The sequence below is a fragment of the Chlamydotis macqueenii genome, chromosome 4, assembly GCF_036417535.1.
Source record: "Chlamydotis macqueenii isolate bChlMac1 chromosome 4, bChlMac1.mat, whole genome shotgun sequence".
Lineage (NCBI taxonomy): Eukaryota > Metazoa > Chordata > Aves > Otidiformes > Otididae > Chlamydotis > Chlamydotis macqueenii.
The window spans coordinates 17,486,340-17,502,935 of NC_141559.1; the positions used below are offsets into that span (position 1 = coordinate 17,486,340).

Genomic DNA, 16,596 nt, shown 5'->3' on the forward strand with positions numbered 1-16,596 from the left:
GTTCTAGATATATTCATTAATAATAAGCTCACTAGAAAACATAACTACTCTTCACCAGTCCATTGTAAAAATCTATTAGGTGTAATCTCCAGAAGTAATTGTTCTTATTGCACTTTATTGACAATGCAGACTATCGATTTTTCACACCTTCTATGATTCTTTCATTTGTATTCATGAAATGTCTATCAGCACACTCTAAATAAATTTGGCAATATAGGCACTAAAACGAATAAATCGATGTGAAGAAACATTAATTTTGCATTATCCTTATTCGTCAGGCAACCAAACCATAGCGGTTGTAAATGAAGGTCAAAGGTTTTGAAATGGGTCAGAACCCTTGACCTCTAGACCAATACCATTCCCATTAAAAAAGGCTATTTTAAAGTTTTAAGTAGGGGAATTTACTACCAGAAAGGTATCATTTTTAAGGCACCAAAAGAAAGGCTCAATAAAAACAGTCTTCCATTTAATTACAAAAAAAGAAAGCAAGAAACTCCAAGAGAAAATCCAATTAATATAGTGTTTATAATTTTAAGCTCCTTAGGCTCTGGCTCTTTTCTAATCACAGGAACAGGCAATTCTCAGGTTCTTAAATATCTAAAGTTACTTTGCCTTTAGGAATGTAGCATGCCCCAAACTGCTGTCAACCAGGGTTGCTTTCTTAAATTTTTCTGAAATTCTTAGTACTTGTCAAATCAATTAAGAATGACAGGGTTTCAAAAGTATTTATCACTCATTTCATAACCTCTACACAAAAGAAAAAATTCTATTTATCCCAGAGGATTCAGTATGCCAAGATGCAGAAATCAATCTGTTTCTACAACCTTAATATTTTATTGATCCTATTTTATCTTACAAAAAAATGACAGCATAGAATTACTTAGATACACCATCATCAAGGTTATGTAAATGCTCAATAGTAAGGTAACATAAAACCCTTAGTATCTTCTCTCTCTCCAACTGAATAGGCACAATTACTATGATTTTTTTTTTAAATCAAAAAGCCTTGCACATAATCTTTTCACCTATTACACATAACCTTAAAGTCAAATTTAAAGTAAAATTTTAACTGTAATTTCTGTTGTTCCCAAAGACAGCAATTTCAGACAATTGTTACTTAAACCTCACCTGAGAGCAAAGAAGCATCACCAGCTCCACAACCGAACTGCTAGATTTCATGCACACAAGACCTACAAAAGGACAAAATGATATACATAAACGCATGCTTATATGGTACCAGCTGCTAACACAAACTATTTGAAAGTGCTCTAGATTAGAAGCATTTTGAGAATCAAAAGAAAGCTGAAATTCTCACACCAGTTCGGTTTTGTACTTTATCAGCACAAAATAAAAGTATGCATGTGAGAAGGAGATCATAAACTGCATGCCTCACATCTAAAGATGCAGCTAATAGTAATACATTACCTCAGTTATTCAGAATTTCATAAACGTTTGTATGTCAAAATGATCAGAAGTGTGGTTAACATATGTTATATTAATCCACTGTATCTACCTTTTTGCTATTTCTTGAAGGATTGGGTCATTATATATGCAGAGAAGGGAAATGGCTTTATGACCTCTGCTTTCTCCATTGCGCGTTCTCCTTTCAGCCCCCAGCTATCAATCAAGTTTCCATTTTGTTTCATGGCAGCAGACATCCCAAACACTCTTATTAGTACTTTGACCCTTAACCCCACACTAAACCTTAGCAGAAGTGCAAGCAGCAACCTATTATATATTCTCAAATGTTTATAAACTAATTTGACTATTATTATTATTTGTATTTGCATTTTTGGTTTGGGTTTGTCTATAACCAACTTTTAGGCCTCAAAATTGATTTTGTGTGTTTATTTTTGTCTAAGCAGTTCATACAGTCCCAATAATTTTCCTGTTTCTCTTTGGTCATCTAATCTATGAAATACTCATCTCTTTGTGTATATAATCTATATTACAGTTAAAATATTTGGAAATCAGGTTATCTTTTCTTTATCTTCAGATAAAAAAAAGTGTAACTAAATAAGATATTTCCTTCCTTGGTAAACAAAGCTTTGAGAAAAATTTCTTCCTTGACATTCTTATTAAATGACTGAAATAAATTTATTCACAAGGCAGCTTCCATTAAAATATTTATCATCTAAAGCAATGCCTACATGTATAACCAAAAGTAGACTCATCTTTTTCAGTCTTAGAGAAGACAATTTGTATACTGCTTCCTGCCACTTCTTCCTACCCCAAAAGGTAGGCAAGCTAAATCCCTAAACTAAACTTGAATTTCAGTGAAGTTTAATGAAGCCTCAATCTTTATATCAGCAGTCTTCAGTAACACACTTATCAGTGTTTGATACTTTAACTGTGCTTCTGACAATGTTAACTGTATTTAGCTCTACATATAGGATGCTTGCACTAATCCACAAAACAAGTAGTTTCAAAAATGTTTTTTAAAAAAGAACTTCAATTTTCCAGTAAGCAACTAGATCTATTAGAGCAAATACAGCTCATGTGCAAGCAATCAAGCTCAAGTTAAGCAATCATGAGCTTCTAACATGGGAGTGCTTCATTACCGAAAGCTGCAACAACCTCAGGCCCTAATTCAATTCACTGCTTTAAGAGGATAAAACCTTCAATTTTCACTCTAAAAATCAGTCAAAACTATTTATATGATATAACTAAATTATGAGAAAATTGAAAAACTAGTGTTCACTACTAAATTCAGTATTCTAATAAGCATGATTTTTTTAAACTGAGGCCATTAATGTCTGCATTGTAGAACTGAGCCTCATTTTTAAAGAGAGAAACCCACAAGTAGAAAGAAAACTCTATCATCTCAAGCTCAACCATTTAAGCCAACACCAGGAAGAGCCATGATCATTGTTGTGCCGCTGAATCTTCATCTTCTCAGAAGTATCAGAGAATTCTCAATACTGACAATGTATTCTTCTTACCTGTATGACTGCCTTCCAATTAGAAACCAAAAAGACAGAAGATTCACATGCAAGAGATACAGCGTAACATGCTCTGCTGACATAACCAAGAAGCCACCTGTTACAGTATCACTGTAAAAACGCAAGGCCTTTGTACTTAAAATTTCTATACTACACTCCACACTTTACTTTGTATCAAAGTTTTCACCCTGACACTAAGTTTCCTTTTTAACGCTCACAGAACATATTCCATACACCAGCTTCTATGGGAAAATGCCCTGGAAGAGTTGGAAAAACTCACGAAGAGACAACAGCAGTTGGTCCCACATAATGACATATAGGAAACTATCGGATGAGATGGAGGCAAAGAGGGAGCAGAGATGGTAAAGATGAGGAAGCAATGACAATGACCTCAGAGGACTAAAGACAAAAGGAACAGGAGGCAGTGAAATGCAGCGGACAGCACTGTGTGGGAACAGAGGAAGACAGTTTCTAAGGCAGACACAGCAGAAAAAAATACAAACATTTCCACAGTCTCCAAGGTAAAACCAAGCACACAGAAAAAAAAAAAAAAAAAAAGTTTTTTAAATGGAAACTTACTTGTACCTTCTATCAGCAACTCCTGCCCATGGCTGCCCAAAAGAGTTCGAGAAAGAAAGGGAGCAAAATCCACAAAAATCTCTCTCAGAAGCGGGGCAGCTTTTTCCAAAGCATGTTCAAGCCTGTCTGTAATACTAGTAGAGAGATACATGCGATTAACAAAAAAAAAAAAAAAAGAAGTTGCTGAAATTCTGTAGAAAGAGTATATAGTTTTTAGCAATGTTTAAGTGTTATACATGTATAAGAAGGAATTGTTAATCGACGCTCATATTTTCCCAAACCTTCGTTAGGTATTGAATATCAGCAAAATAACATTCTTAAGTGTTGTGGAATCAGAATATCAACTGTAATATAAAAAACGTGAGCCACAGCACAGATGTTCCATTGAGGAAGTTACCTCATATTTGAAGCAGAATCCTCAGGCACTGAAGAAACTGTAGGGACAGATGGCAATTTTGAATTAGATGATCCCCTTCCTACAAGAGAAAGCAATAAATAAACAATTTATATAAGAAAACATGCCAAAGGTTAGACAACTGAACGAGAAACTAAAGTCTCAAGCTCAACCTCTGATAAACCATGGTTTTCAAGTGTGTGTGATGAGTAGGAAAACCCTTTCACCTCTTTGTACCTCAAACTTTTTTTGCCATAAGACACCTATTTACTTACATTCATAATTTACCAGGTATGCCATGGTAAGCTTTGCAAATTTTGCTCTAGCACAAATACAAAGTAATTCCATGAAGCCTTGCAGTCTGCTTTGTGAAGGAAGTCAGATTAGATTGCAGAGATCCCATTTGGCCTTATAAACTACGATCCCCTCTGAACAAGTTTAAGAACACTTATAACCTTAAGCGGTGAATACAAATAATGTCTTACATCCTTAACACTCCTGTAGTGTACTAATATATACTAATACTAACATAACTAATATACACTAATATGAAGCCAAGTGGTAACATTGTAAAGAATCTCTTCTGGTTACTTGAAGTGCTCCTCCAATTTCAAGCAACTTGCACAGAAAACCCTTAATTTTTTGCCTGAAATTGAAACATATTTGTGTCAAAATGAAGCAGAATACAAAATGAGTGGTTATTTTCAACAGCCTGGCTTAAATTTTTGCAACACTAGGACTCTGACAAAGACAGCTATGATAAAATCCTCCATTGCACTGCCAGCATCATTAGCATGATGGCAGTGGTATAACCTCATTTATGAGTTATTAACTTTGCCACATCAATTATTTGAAGGCTGATAGGAAGACTGGGTCATTTATGCATCCTACACTTACAAAAAAAAAAAAAGCAATTGTGTTATATCAAATTGACACTACATGGCTCTCATCAGCAGAGTAGAAATCAGTGAACACAAAATTCTGCTGTTCAATATATAAAGAGAAACACAACCTCCATGCTGCAGTATGGATTGGTATTAGCAATGATGAAGAGGGGGTAAGAAAGACAGCCAGAGATTTCACAGGTATTTGCTGCCAGGATAGGAGTGGTGACTCACAAATCTTGCATTGCATTCCAAACTAGAGAGAGGAATGAATCTCAGCAGACAGATTTCTGTGCATTTCCCAAGAGCATGACTGCTCCTAGTCCACATGCAATCCTATCTCTTTTCAGCCTCAGATCCTGTCCTATTCTCTTTCCTCTCACCTCGCCAGTTTCAGATTCCTATGCTAAAAAAAAAAAGGAAAAAAAGGAAAAAAGCATGAAAGAAGAGTTTAATCATTTCAGTTCTCACATCTACCTTAGCGAAGACATGACCCTTCTCAGAACTACAGCTATAGAAAAATCCCAGATTATCCCAACTCCACTGGAGTGAGCTCAGTTAAATGAAACCAGTCTGAAAATAAGCTGCTAAGATCTTGAAAGCATGTACCAAAATGTGTCAACTGCAACTTTTCCAAGTCTTTCTACTTGACTGAAGTGGAATAGAACTGTAAAAAGACAGCAAAGACAGATCCCTGAGATACTAAGTTTATTTCTCCTGTCAGATTTCAAACTTCTGCTCCAAAACACTGGTACACGGAACTTCCTCCCAGACATGTTAAGGTTTTGTGGGTTTGGGGGCTTTGGTGGTTTGTTTTCTTTTGTTGGGGGGTGTGTGTGCGCGTATGGGTGGGTGGGTGTGTATGTGTATGTGCGTGGTTTCTCCACTCCCCATCTACAGAAGATGTTTTTCTCTGATCTTGCTTCAAAGGCAGCACAGAAACTAATAAATTCAACTAATGCATCAAAACAGTGAAAAGTTTTGCTTCTCTCTTTTTTTCTTTCTTCATAGGTAGGAGGTATCTTTGCTAATCTGATTCGTTTATGCTTTTCATAAATTCCACATAAAGTTCTTACTTTGACTTTTGCATAGGATGATGGAGTCAGAAAGAAATTTTGAGAGGGCCATACAAAATGAAGGACAAGAAAGTGGGGAACAAAGCATTAGCTGAAAGCAAGGTGGAATCTGAATCTGCCGAGCATTGTTTCTGAAATAATTTATCTAATAAAGGCAAATCAAATAAATATTTCTGAAAATTTCAGTCGTGATGGCTAGATTCTGTAAATATTTTCAATATTTTCACGGATATAATTCCATTTCTTAAGATCTAGTTTCACACGGTCAAATCCCCAAAAAGTATTTTGTGTATTCCCAAAGGAAAAGCAGTCAAACGAAGTGCTGAAAATTAGAACAGAGCCTCCTGTACAGAAAAACAAAACAAAGCCCACAGAATCTAACAAGCCATATGATCCTACGGTTCCAAAGAATCCAGTTGTTTGTGGGATACTTAATAGCTACAGTCTTCGTTTTTTTTATTTTTATTTGTTTGGTTGGTTGGTTTTTAGGTTTTGTTGGTTTGGGTTTTTTGTTTCTATTTGGTTTGTTTGTTACACATATATTCATACTTAAGTATGCACAATATGCTGCCTGTTGGGTTAAGACTTTTAACAATTATTTCACTTTAATGATAACCTTTATATTTAAATAATTTTACTAGAATTCTGAGCTTTCTCCCTAAAGCCCAACATCCCTATTCCTATTAAACAAGCCCCTCTAACCTGGAAATATTCTTAAGTCCTCATGTCCAGTAGTGGACTTAAGCCCACATACTATCCAAAAAGGGAAATCAGCACACTGATCTGGGTAGTTCAACAGAATACAAAGCTGAAACGGCATCCAAAGCCTTCAAAACAAGAAAGTTCTCTCAACATGCCAATTGTCTTCTTCAATAACTGCTTGCATGTTTTTTTGCTACATATAAAATCTGTGAGCAATAATCCACTAAGTATTGCATATGTTAGAAAGTTGAAAGTATACACAACTAAAATGTGACCATATTAAATGCATAGCAAAATCAAAGATCATTTTATCAGTAAAAAACAAGACTTTAACAGCGCAGTATAGTAGCACGAGTTTTAAAACTAAATGAGATTAAAATAATTCAATATAGTCTTTAGGCCACAAGCAAAATAACTGAAGGAAAATTAGAAAAAACATTCAAGGGAAACATCTACAAGGACAATGAAAGGGCATAATAGCCATCACAAGGCTAACAGACACATACACTCAATCCTGGGTAACTTGCTTTTTTGTTGTTTGTTTTATTTTGCAGGATGGGCTGAATTTTTTGTTTGATTTTCTGTTTTTACCCACAACAGCACTTAACATTAGAGTGGGAGGTAAAGGAAATCACTAACACCACAGATAGGACATGATTTTTTTTTCTTCTTCTAGAAAATAAAACAAATTGTGCATAACAGACTAGGTATAAACGAAAAATCTATGTAGTTTTAAGTTAAAATCAACTTTTAAATATAGACATGACAGAGAAAGCACTGATAATTTGAATTTGACAACAGCATAAAGCAGGCACCTATATAAACTGATATTCTTTTTGAAGATTATGTAAGGATATTTATGGCTTGAATTTCTTCATGCTTATCATCACTTAAATCCACATTCCAAACTCAAGATACATTTCACTAAAAGGGGTGAATCTCAGATTTATCACAGCTGAGAATTTCAAGGGGTTTTTTAGATAGCATTAGGCATAGTCATTTTTGCTTTCAAATTTTGGTTTGTGGAAGTACTTTGACTTTAACTCAGAAGTGGCTTTTATTCTACTAATTCTTCTACCTTTAGTAAAAAAAAGAAAATACTTCAGTAGCATATTTTCACCCATAACACACATGTGGGTAAGTGCAGTAGCTACTTCAAACATGTGGAACTAAACTGACTTATCTCTTCCTTATCCTTTCACTGATAAACTGGCTCCTTCAAACTGACAGTTTTACAGACATTTGCAAGAACATAAAAGAAAATGCAAATAGATCATCTGTCTAGCACCCTTACAGTGAAGCTTTATTGTTTATTCAAGGTCCCCAAGGGTCTAAACAAATAATGTCGCTAGCAATAAAACACTGTTAGAGAAACTCCTTGTGCTAGATCCTTGTGCTTTTTGCATATATGCTTAGAAAGCACATTTGGCAATACACAAGCAGTGCATGACATACTTTACTGTGGGAGGAGGGAGATGAGGTGGGAAGAAAAAAAAAAAAAAAGAGAGTTGAATTAAATAACCATACCTCTTAATTTTGTACAACAGACCTACCATACATAAATACACTGATGCCCTTTACGAAAGGAGTATCTGGCAAAATAATGAGCTCATTCAAAAATACACTTCCAAGGCTGGACGCATACAATTCAAGACTACAATGAAAGGTTTTACAAGCTAATATAAGGGATCTGTTACATAAACACATCTGTAGGTTAAACCAAAACAGATTTCATGAAACAATGGTGCCTTCTCTAAAGAGAAGTTGCTCTAAAAGTTTTTATACTGAAACAGTATTAAACCATTTCCATTGTATACCATTAGCATTTGAGATTTTTAAAAGTGTCATTTCTGCTTTGGTAACTAGACCTCAACTACTGTCACTGTATAGTTGGAATTCTCTTTGAAATAGTTACTATAATCCAGTTAATTTCTTAAACTGCCTCTGCACTGATGGTAATTCACTTTACATTAATTTTTCTTACTCCAGCTTGTCTCCGGTTAACTTATTTTATTGTGAGACTTGAAGGTTATTTTCACCTATGTTTAAAAGTCAATTCATACCATTCCTTGCAAAACAAGCCAACAGTGGGAGAAAGTTTACATTTTCCTATATGTAGGACTAAAATTCAGGAGTCACAACTCCTTTTTTACATCCTGTTACAGCTTATTCTCAGGTTTCTTCCAAGCATTCCACCTCTTTTTTCAGCTCAGCCTTTGACATGGCCTTGTTTATGACTTCACACTTTGGAAACAGCCCATGTCTCTGCTCAGGAGAAGCAGAAATCCTGCTGGCAACTCTGTGTGGCTCAGAGGCAGAAAATGTGAAACACAAAGCAAGTAAGAAGAGGATGAGGCAGGCAACAGAAATTAAGGGGAACTTCTCAGTGTTTTCTACACTCAGAGTGTCAATAAGGACAAGATGCAATTCACTCTCGCTTCCTACAGACTTTTCATACTCCCTCTTTACAAAAATTCTATTTGAACCATGATTTGCAAGCTGAATAGTGAAAGCCTCAAAACCGCGTTCTTTAGAGTGAAGCACTAACGAAATGCAAGTGAAATCCTTCAAGTACATGAACAGAGAAACTCAGAACATCAGAGAAAACAGTGGAAGTGCAAACGGCAAAACAGTTCAAAAAAGTTCACACCATTTCAGAACATTACAACTGTAATTGCAACACGTAAAAGGAAAAATATGTGACAAATAAAAATCCCACTAGCTTGTTCACAATACCTCAGACAACTTCACCAAGTCCTGCCTACCCAAACATTAGTCCTGCCTTTTCAAAAGCCTTTCCTGGACACGGCATGTGTAAAATCTCTGCATCGAATCTCACATTCAGCCTGTGAGCCAATCCAAGGAAGAAACAACTCCAGCAAACAACTCCTCCTTAGATTATTACTAATTAATACACTCTTTTGCTCAATATTGCTCTCTGTAAGAGACAAATGATTGGCTCAACGTGGGCTACACAAGGGCTTTATTTTCTCCATTCATTTCCAAGATCTTTTAACAATTGGAGTAGCAATTCCAGTAGACCAACAACCCAAATATGTGGTATCAGCAACAATATCAGCCGTCAGCAACACAGTGACCAGCAAGCTTAGACCACAAGGGGCACATTTGTACTGAGGAAAGGCGCTTTGTGCTGTGAAATACTCCGCAGCTTGAGTGAGTAAAGGTGAAGAAACTTGTCCTAAGAAAACGCCAGGCTGTCTGAGGCCAAAACATGTTTTCACCCTCTTTCAAAATATCAGAGGAACAGAGTGAGCTTAGATGGTTATCTTTCCAACTTGTCAACACTTTGTATTTGGTAGGCCAGAGCACGTCACATCCACTTGATATGAACTTAGAACAATCTTAAGGGTCAAATATCTGAGATACTCACAGACCTTGAGCTACAGGCAAGATGCAAACTTCAGGAAAAAATACTGGGCTGACGAATTCTGAGCTAAGTAAATGGCAACACAGGCATCAGGAACCACATAGATTGACTAATATTTTAACACAGATCCTACCTGGGTCAAGCAATTTTTACATCATATCTGCAGGTGGAGGATGCTCACATACTACGTAAAACATTCTCGAATTATGCTTATGTACACATTACAACTAAAACACTATCACTTGCTGTTTAATCCCATTTCGATGTCTCTAACTCCCTTTCAACTCTGTTTTGGAGTAAATCCACTCAAGTGTCCACTGTAACGTATTGTATGTCACAATATTACGGTTCTGTTTGCTTAATCCTTTTCAAACATATCAAATGCATACAAAACTCATTTTACAAAATCTCTGAATTTAGAAAAAACAGCTGAAGTGTATTTTTAAATGCAGCAATAATGTTTAATAAGTGCTTTCCATACAAAATGTGAAAAAGTCCAAAATTTATATTCACTACATAAACCCCTCAACACTTTTTAAAAAAGATTTAATTCATTTTTTTTCTTAATGACAGAAGTAAATCAGCTTACAACGAATGCTAGCTGAAAAAAAATGAGAACATTGTATTGATATTCTGTTGCATGAAAACAAAAATTAGTGAAAGAACATGTGATTTGAATTCAGGGGAAAATTAAATATATATTTTGGTTTTATTGGAAGCTCATTTATTGCTACTTGCATCCTCAAAGTTAAAAGTCTTACAGAACTTTATTTCAAACTTAAATGCATGCAATTTACATGAGCAACAAGTGTAAACTACTCCAACTCTGCAAAAATTTTTGTTTCCATGCCATTATTTTACTGGAGAAAAAAGAAATAGTCTCATGTTTTTATCTGTTTAAGGCATGATTTCATTTATCCCTTTACTTTTTCTTTTAATTAATTAGCTTGCCAGTCTAAATATGTCTACTATTTTTAATCCTGATTAGTTTCTTTTTATGCATATCAGTTCAGATTACATGTTCAATTTTTGCCAAAACTCCCAGACATGCTGGAAGTCACACAGTTACAAACTATAATCAGTATTGTTTATTGTCTGGATTTCTTATACATTCTACAGGCACAGGAGCATTTATTTTTTCTTCTATACATTCTTAAAAGACTGACTAAATCTGAAAATCAATGTTCATCTGTTTTGTTTCTATTAAAAGCAAGTGAATACTGACTTCAGAAACTGTAATAATTAAGTCCACATCTAACCTGGGAAAATCAGTAAGAAGTTAATAAATTAGCAATTATTTAAAACAATTTCAATGTAGCTGAGGTTTTATAATTTTAAAAACAGATTACTCGCTCAGAGCCAATCTTCCCCAAATAACTGTGACATTTTAAAAAGACCGCTAATTTTCCTAGTCCAAACATTCCTTTCAGACTGTAGTGCTACCTCCTGTAATTTCCGTGCAAAATGGATTCTCCCTTTTGCAAAGAATAAGAACATACCAGACCTCAGTAGTTTTTCCTTTACTGTGGCTGGAATAAAACCTTTTTGATTTTCCCGAGAAATGAAAGGGGCAGCTGAAGATGGCAACAAATATCTTCCAGACATATGAATATTAGAGGACATGACAACGGATTACTATTTTTTTCCCCTCAGTCTTTGCAATTTGGATGTAAGGTCATAAAAAGGGGAAGGAAGAAACTCAAACATTGAAAACGAACACCAATAATTAGGCATAGATTGAGGTTATCCTGATTAAGATGCAAAACATTTCTAAGTCTTGATATTAAATTTCATGGGCATAAACAATTATGAGGTCCTACACAGCCTTGTGACTTAAACACGGTAAGCAGAAAATCATGCCTTTGACACAGCATATAAGGTTAAACATCATTTATCTCACACAGAACAACCAGAGAGACTAAGGGTTCAAAGGACCACTTGCTTCTAAACAACCTACTCAATTTTGTCCCCACTGAAAAAACTGTCCAAAGCAATTAGTCCAGCATCAACACTGAATTTGACCTCGGGCTAAAGCTATTGGAAACACTTGTATATCATTTTCAGTCCTACTTAGCACTAACACATATATCTTCAGACAAATACTCTACAAATTATAAATAAGCTTATATTTGTAACAAAAAGTCAACTTTAGAATATACTGTATTTATATTAAATTCAAGATAATAAAGTATGCCTGTTTTACAAAAACTGTGGAAAAATCCTGAAATTATGACAAATCTTGCTCAGACATTTGCATTTGTTCTGCTAGATGAAGGCAAAAGGAGAGCCCCCAAGAAGTTCAGGAAGCTTATAAACAGATTATTTTTTACATTTGTGTAGCTACAGCATTAAAACTAGGAATAATAAAATGATCTGGGGGATAAACTCTCAGAAAATATCAAAAAGGATGAATTTCTATATTCATGAACTCATATAACGTCACTGACAATTGGTTTAACCTAGTCATGTCTGTTTTCCTGTAAAGTATCTGACACTGGTCTTTGTTAAAGGCACAGATACCTAATGCAGGCCTGCAAGCTGCTATGCAAGGGCATATGACAAAGATACAAAGTCGTATGCAGGATACAAAGGTCTCAAAGGTCCTTTTATCTGACTTGATAATTTAGAACATGTTATACCACACACACTCCAGTGGTTAAAAAAGAAAAAGTGTAAAGCACTGTTTTCTCAGATTAGTGGCACATTTTCCCCTAAGAAAACACAATCAGCAATAATTATCAATATTCTTAGTACAAGCAATACTCATATATGGACAAATTTTATATATATATATATGTATACACACACACATGCACAGAGTAACCAGTATTACAACGGAAGGTAACTAATGACTTAACTTCTGAAAAACAATTATGCTCATCTACAGTGTTTTGAGATATGGATAACTATGGAAGAACATCTCACCTTCACATAACACAAAACATGTAACAAAAATTTGTTCATTTGTATTAACAGTCAATGGTGAGGGAGGGAGAAAAAAAAAAAAAAAAAAAAAAAGACAGGAAGGGTTGGGATTTGTTTAATCCACCCTTACTTACCAGGAGATTCTCCTGACAAATCCAGGGCTTGGGCTGAATCTAAAGAAGAAACCACACTGACAGCATTTGCAGGAATACCCATAGCAGCTGTAGAAGAGGAAATGGTTGATTTCTTCGGTGCTACAACCACACTCCTAGGTGAAGAACAAAAGTTAGTAAATAATATTATATGAAGGTTCAGATATCATGATCCTTGTTTATGCATCTATGTCCCACAGAAGTACCATTTATTCCTATTTTCTATTTCCATCATCTTTGGCAATCTACCTTAACCCAAAGGATACTTCACCCTTCTGTAGTTTTCATGGTACACTTTAATATCTCATCCACTTCCGCAAAATCCCCAACAAACAAGCACACAGTTACAAGATCAGCAGGATAAGTGACCTGCAAGTAGGTTTTACTTTTCACCTTAGTTTCCCTAAGATCTGGTTTTAAACTCCAGGCAACTATTTACAAAAGATATCAAAGTATTCAAAATGAAAACAGTAAGATAAATTATCAACACTGAATGTTGCCTTGACGGTATACTCCTTCCGGTATTCTAAGGCAGAATGGAAGACTAATTGAAGGAGGATATACTATCGCTAAAAACATCCTAACACACATCTACGTGCACATACAAGCATTCATACATCTTAAAAATACAGGTAAGGCATGAATTTGAGTATATCTTGTCAACTGAGTTTTACTTATGTAACAAATCAAAACATTCTTTGGAGTTGAAGAGAGAATCTCCATCTTTTAGGTACATGTCAGGCCTTATACTCAGTATTAAAGATTACACAAGAGGAAAAGATGCAAAGTGACAAGTTAGGCATGGAGATTTATCTCACGTGTTACTAAAACATCTATTTATGCTACACCAATTTCAATTAAATTGTAGTACTTTATTCCAGATACCTAAAAAGCCTTGTTAAGCATACGTTAAAGGCATTTTTAATTGCAAGTTAGCTCCATAAACATGCAAAAACCCAACTAATGAGGTAAAGAGTACAGCTGATATATAATGCACTCCCACAGCAGCGCTTACTTTTAATTACCTGGTGTTAACCGTAAGCTGAAAGTCTTCGACATTCAATTTCTTTAATCACGTCTTTTGTTGACAGTACTATAACTGCACACTGAAAGTATTCCCTTAATAGCTTTAAAATATTCATTTTCTAAACAAAGTAACTTGGAAACTTGACTCAGATTCAGGTGTGAGAATAACAGCCAAAGAAGTTCTGTCAAATATTTCTAAAATAGTTCTTGCTAGAGTGGGGAAAAAAGGATTGTATTTGACTCTCTCTTTCAGTCTGAAGGATGTCACAGAAGCTAGACCACGTTACTGATTAAATCAAACACTCCTTAATGGCAGGACTAGGCAGGCACCATACTTGGAGGCAGTACATGTCATATCATTATAAGGGTGACTGCTAATGTTAACTATACACTAAAAAAATAGAAGCAACACCACCTGAGCCCCTAGTCAAGATAACTGTGCCTAAATCATGAATTTTGCTCATATGTTCATGTCAGTTTCCCTGGAACATGAACAACGCACTACAAAAAAAAAAATCATATATTTAGACTTGTCTTCTAAATTATAGCCAGATTACCAACTAATTTTGCATCAACCAGGTATAAGAACGGGATCTCTCACTCACGATTCTGTCACATTCACTATCTGGAAACTGTTACTACAATTCTATAACACACACTAAAATAACTAGAAGGGGCTGAGAAATTAATACAAATTTACTGAGTACAAGATGCACCTACACATAGTAAACTTTTGGACATTTCTCCAACATTCACCATCCAGCACTGAAGCCCAGGTATGTTCCTATACAGATTTTAATTTCTTTTACTGTACAGCTATTCAATTCAAGAAATACTGATCAATTATTTTAAACCCAAATCGTACAGACATGTTAAAAATACGTGTGGACTATTCATGTGGACTCTATGTGCACGAGATCTCAGTGCATGAGTTGGAAATATTTCTTTACACAGACACTAAGTTACAGAAACAACTATCCGTTTGCTGCTAACTAATACACACACAATAATACTGGATGTAAGTGATATGGGAGAATGCTTAGTGAGAAGTTTTGTGCACATGTAGATGGCAATTGTGCACATGTAGGTAGTGTTCAAAACACATAATTAATGTAATTAATTTAAAATTGGAAAATACCAAATTAGCTTGAAGGTAAAAACAAATCTTTTAGTCTTTCAAAAAAGAATTATCTCAAAACATCAAAACAGAATGGCTGTGTGCTCTGAATGCCTATGAACACTACTTTCTAACTCTACTAAGAGCCCCAGGAACTATGAGACAGCTGGTATTTTAAGTCGCAAAGGATAAGCCAGACCCACACATTAAAAAAATTACACATATATGGCTGAACTTTGAATAATTTTACTTACTAGAATCACTCCCTTTCAGATGAAAATACAGAAATTAACATGCTGGACGGACGAAGAAGGAATCTTAGAACAGAAGTAATTTTTAGCACTACTACAAGTAGCTCCTCACAGGGCAAGTAACAGTTCTGGAACTGCACGGGAGCAAGGAAGCCTGTGCTCAGATGGAGCTGTTACCTTAACACAGCTCATCTGCAGCTGACAATGAGTGGAGACAAAAGAAATCCTAGCTACAACAGTCTTCCATTTTCTGTGCTGTTGCTGACACAACGTTATATATTATCATCCCTTCCTGTAAACTTCTACTGACCTTCAGCATGCTTAAGTGTAGTTGTACTGAGGGAGTAGATCCAGCAAGTTGCCAGACTCTCTACACCTACCCAAGCAGAGATGCATTCCAGTAAAGGAATTACAGCTGGGGTGTTTTTTCCTCCTGGGCTGCAACAGACAGCAGTAAATGACCACAACAGTCCTTCTTGCCTTTCAAGATCTTTTGTATACCTTCTCATCTTCAAATCTGTATAACTTTGGAAATACGAATACAGCTGCTATTCGCATCTCCAGTAACTACGTTCCACAAAAAAAAGGAATTATATTCTAACATTTCCATTATAATTTGCAGTATCTAGCAACGGCATTCACTTTTAAGGAAGAAACTCTGATTACTAGTACCAGGAACATAGCACTAACACACAGCTGCAAAGTAGAGCCGTTAGCAGGCTTTGTCTATTTTTTCTTTAAATTACCCAACATCCTTCTGTTTGCTTGGACTCAAGGACTAAAAATGAGTAACACAGGTTTCAGACTTCAAAATACAGAACATATGCTGCTTCTAAACAGTACACATGGGTGTGTGCATGTGTATTTCAGACACAGTCACCACCTGCTTTGAGAAAGACACACAGACTCTCACAAGGTTTTCTGAAAAACTTAGATTGTTTATCATATCCCACTGAAAAACATTTTAGCCTCTAGCTAAAAAAAAAAACTTTAAAATTTTAAAGAATTTTAAAAATTTTAAAAATCTACTTCATAAATCCTACAACATTTCCCATATTTAAAGGTCACGTTAGACCTTGGTCCCCTGTTACAAGCTTGCTTAAGGATTCAGAGTGTTCATGACGTACCACAGCCAAAGACTTCTGCTGTGCTCCATAACT

The 16,596-nt window shown here is 35.4% G+C and overlaps 1 protein-coding gene across 2 annotated transcripts in view; it reads right to left on the reverse strand.

Moving 5' to 3' along the window:
* The window catches only part of LRBA (LPS responsive beige-like anchor protein), a 423,660-nt gene that overhangs the window by 302,876 nt on the left and 104,188 nt on the right, over positions 1-16,596 (reverse strand). For both annotated transcript variants that reach the window (XM_086746251.1, XM_086746250.1), the window contains exons 31-34: positions 13,025-13,158; positions 3,919-3,997; positions 3,522-3,655; positions 1,129-1,190 (exon numbers count right to left, since the gene is read on the reverse strand). In XM_086746251.1, coding sequence (XP_086602377.1) covers positions 1,129-1,190; positions 3,522-3,655; positions 3,919-3,997; positions 13,025-13,158 — 409 coding nt within the window. The remainder of the gene's footprint in view (positions 1-1,128; positions 1,191-3,521; positions 3,656-3,918; positions 3,998-13,024; positions 13,159-16,596) is intronic.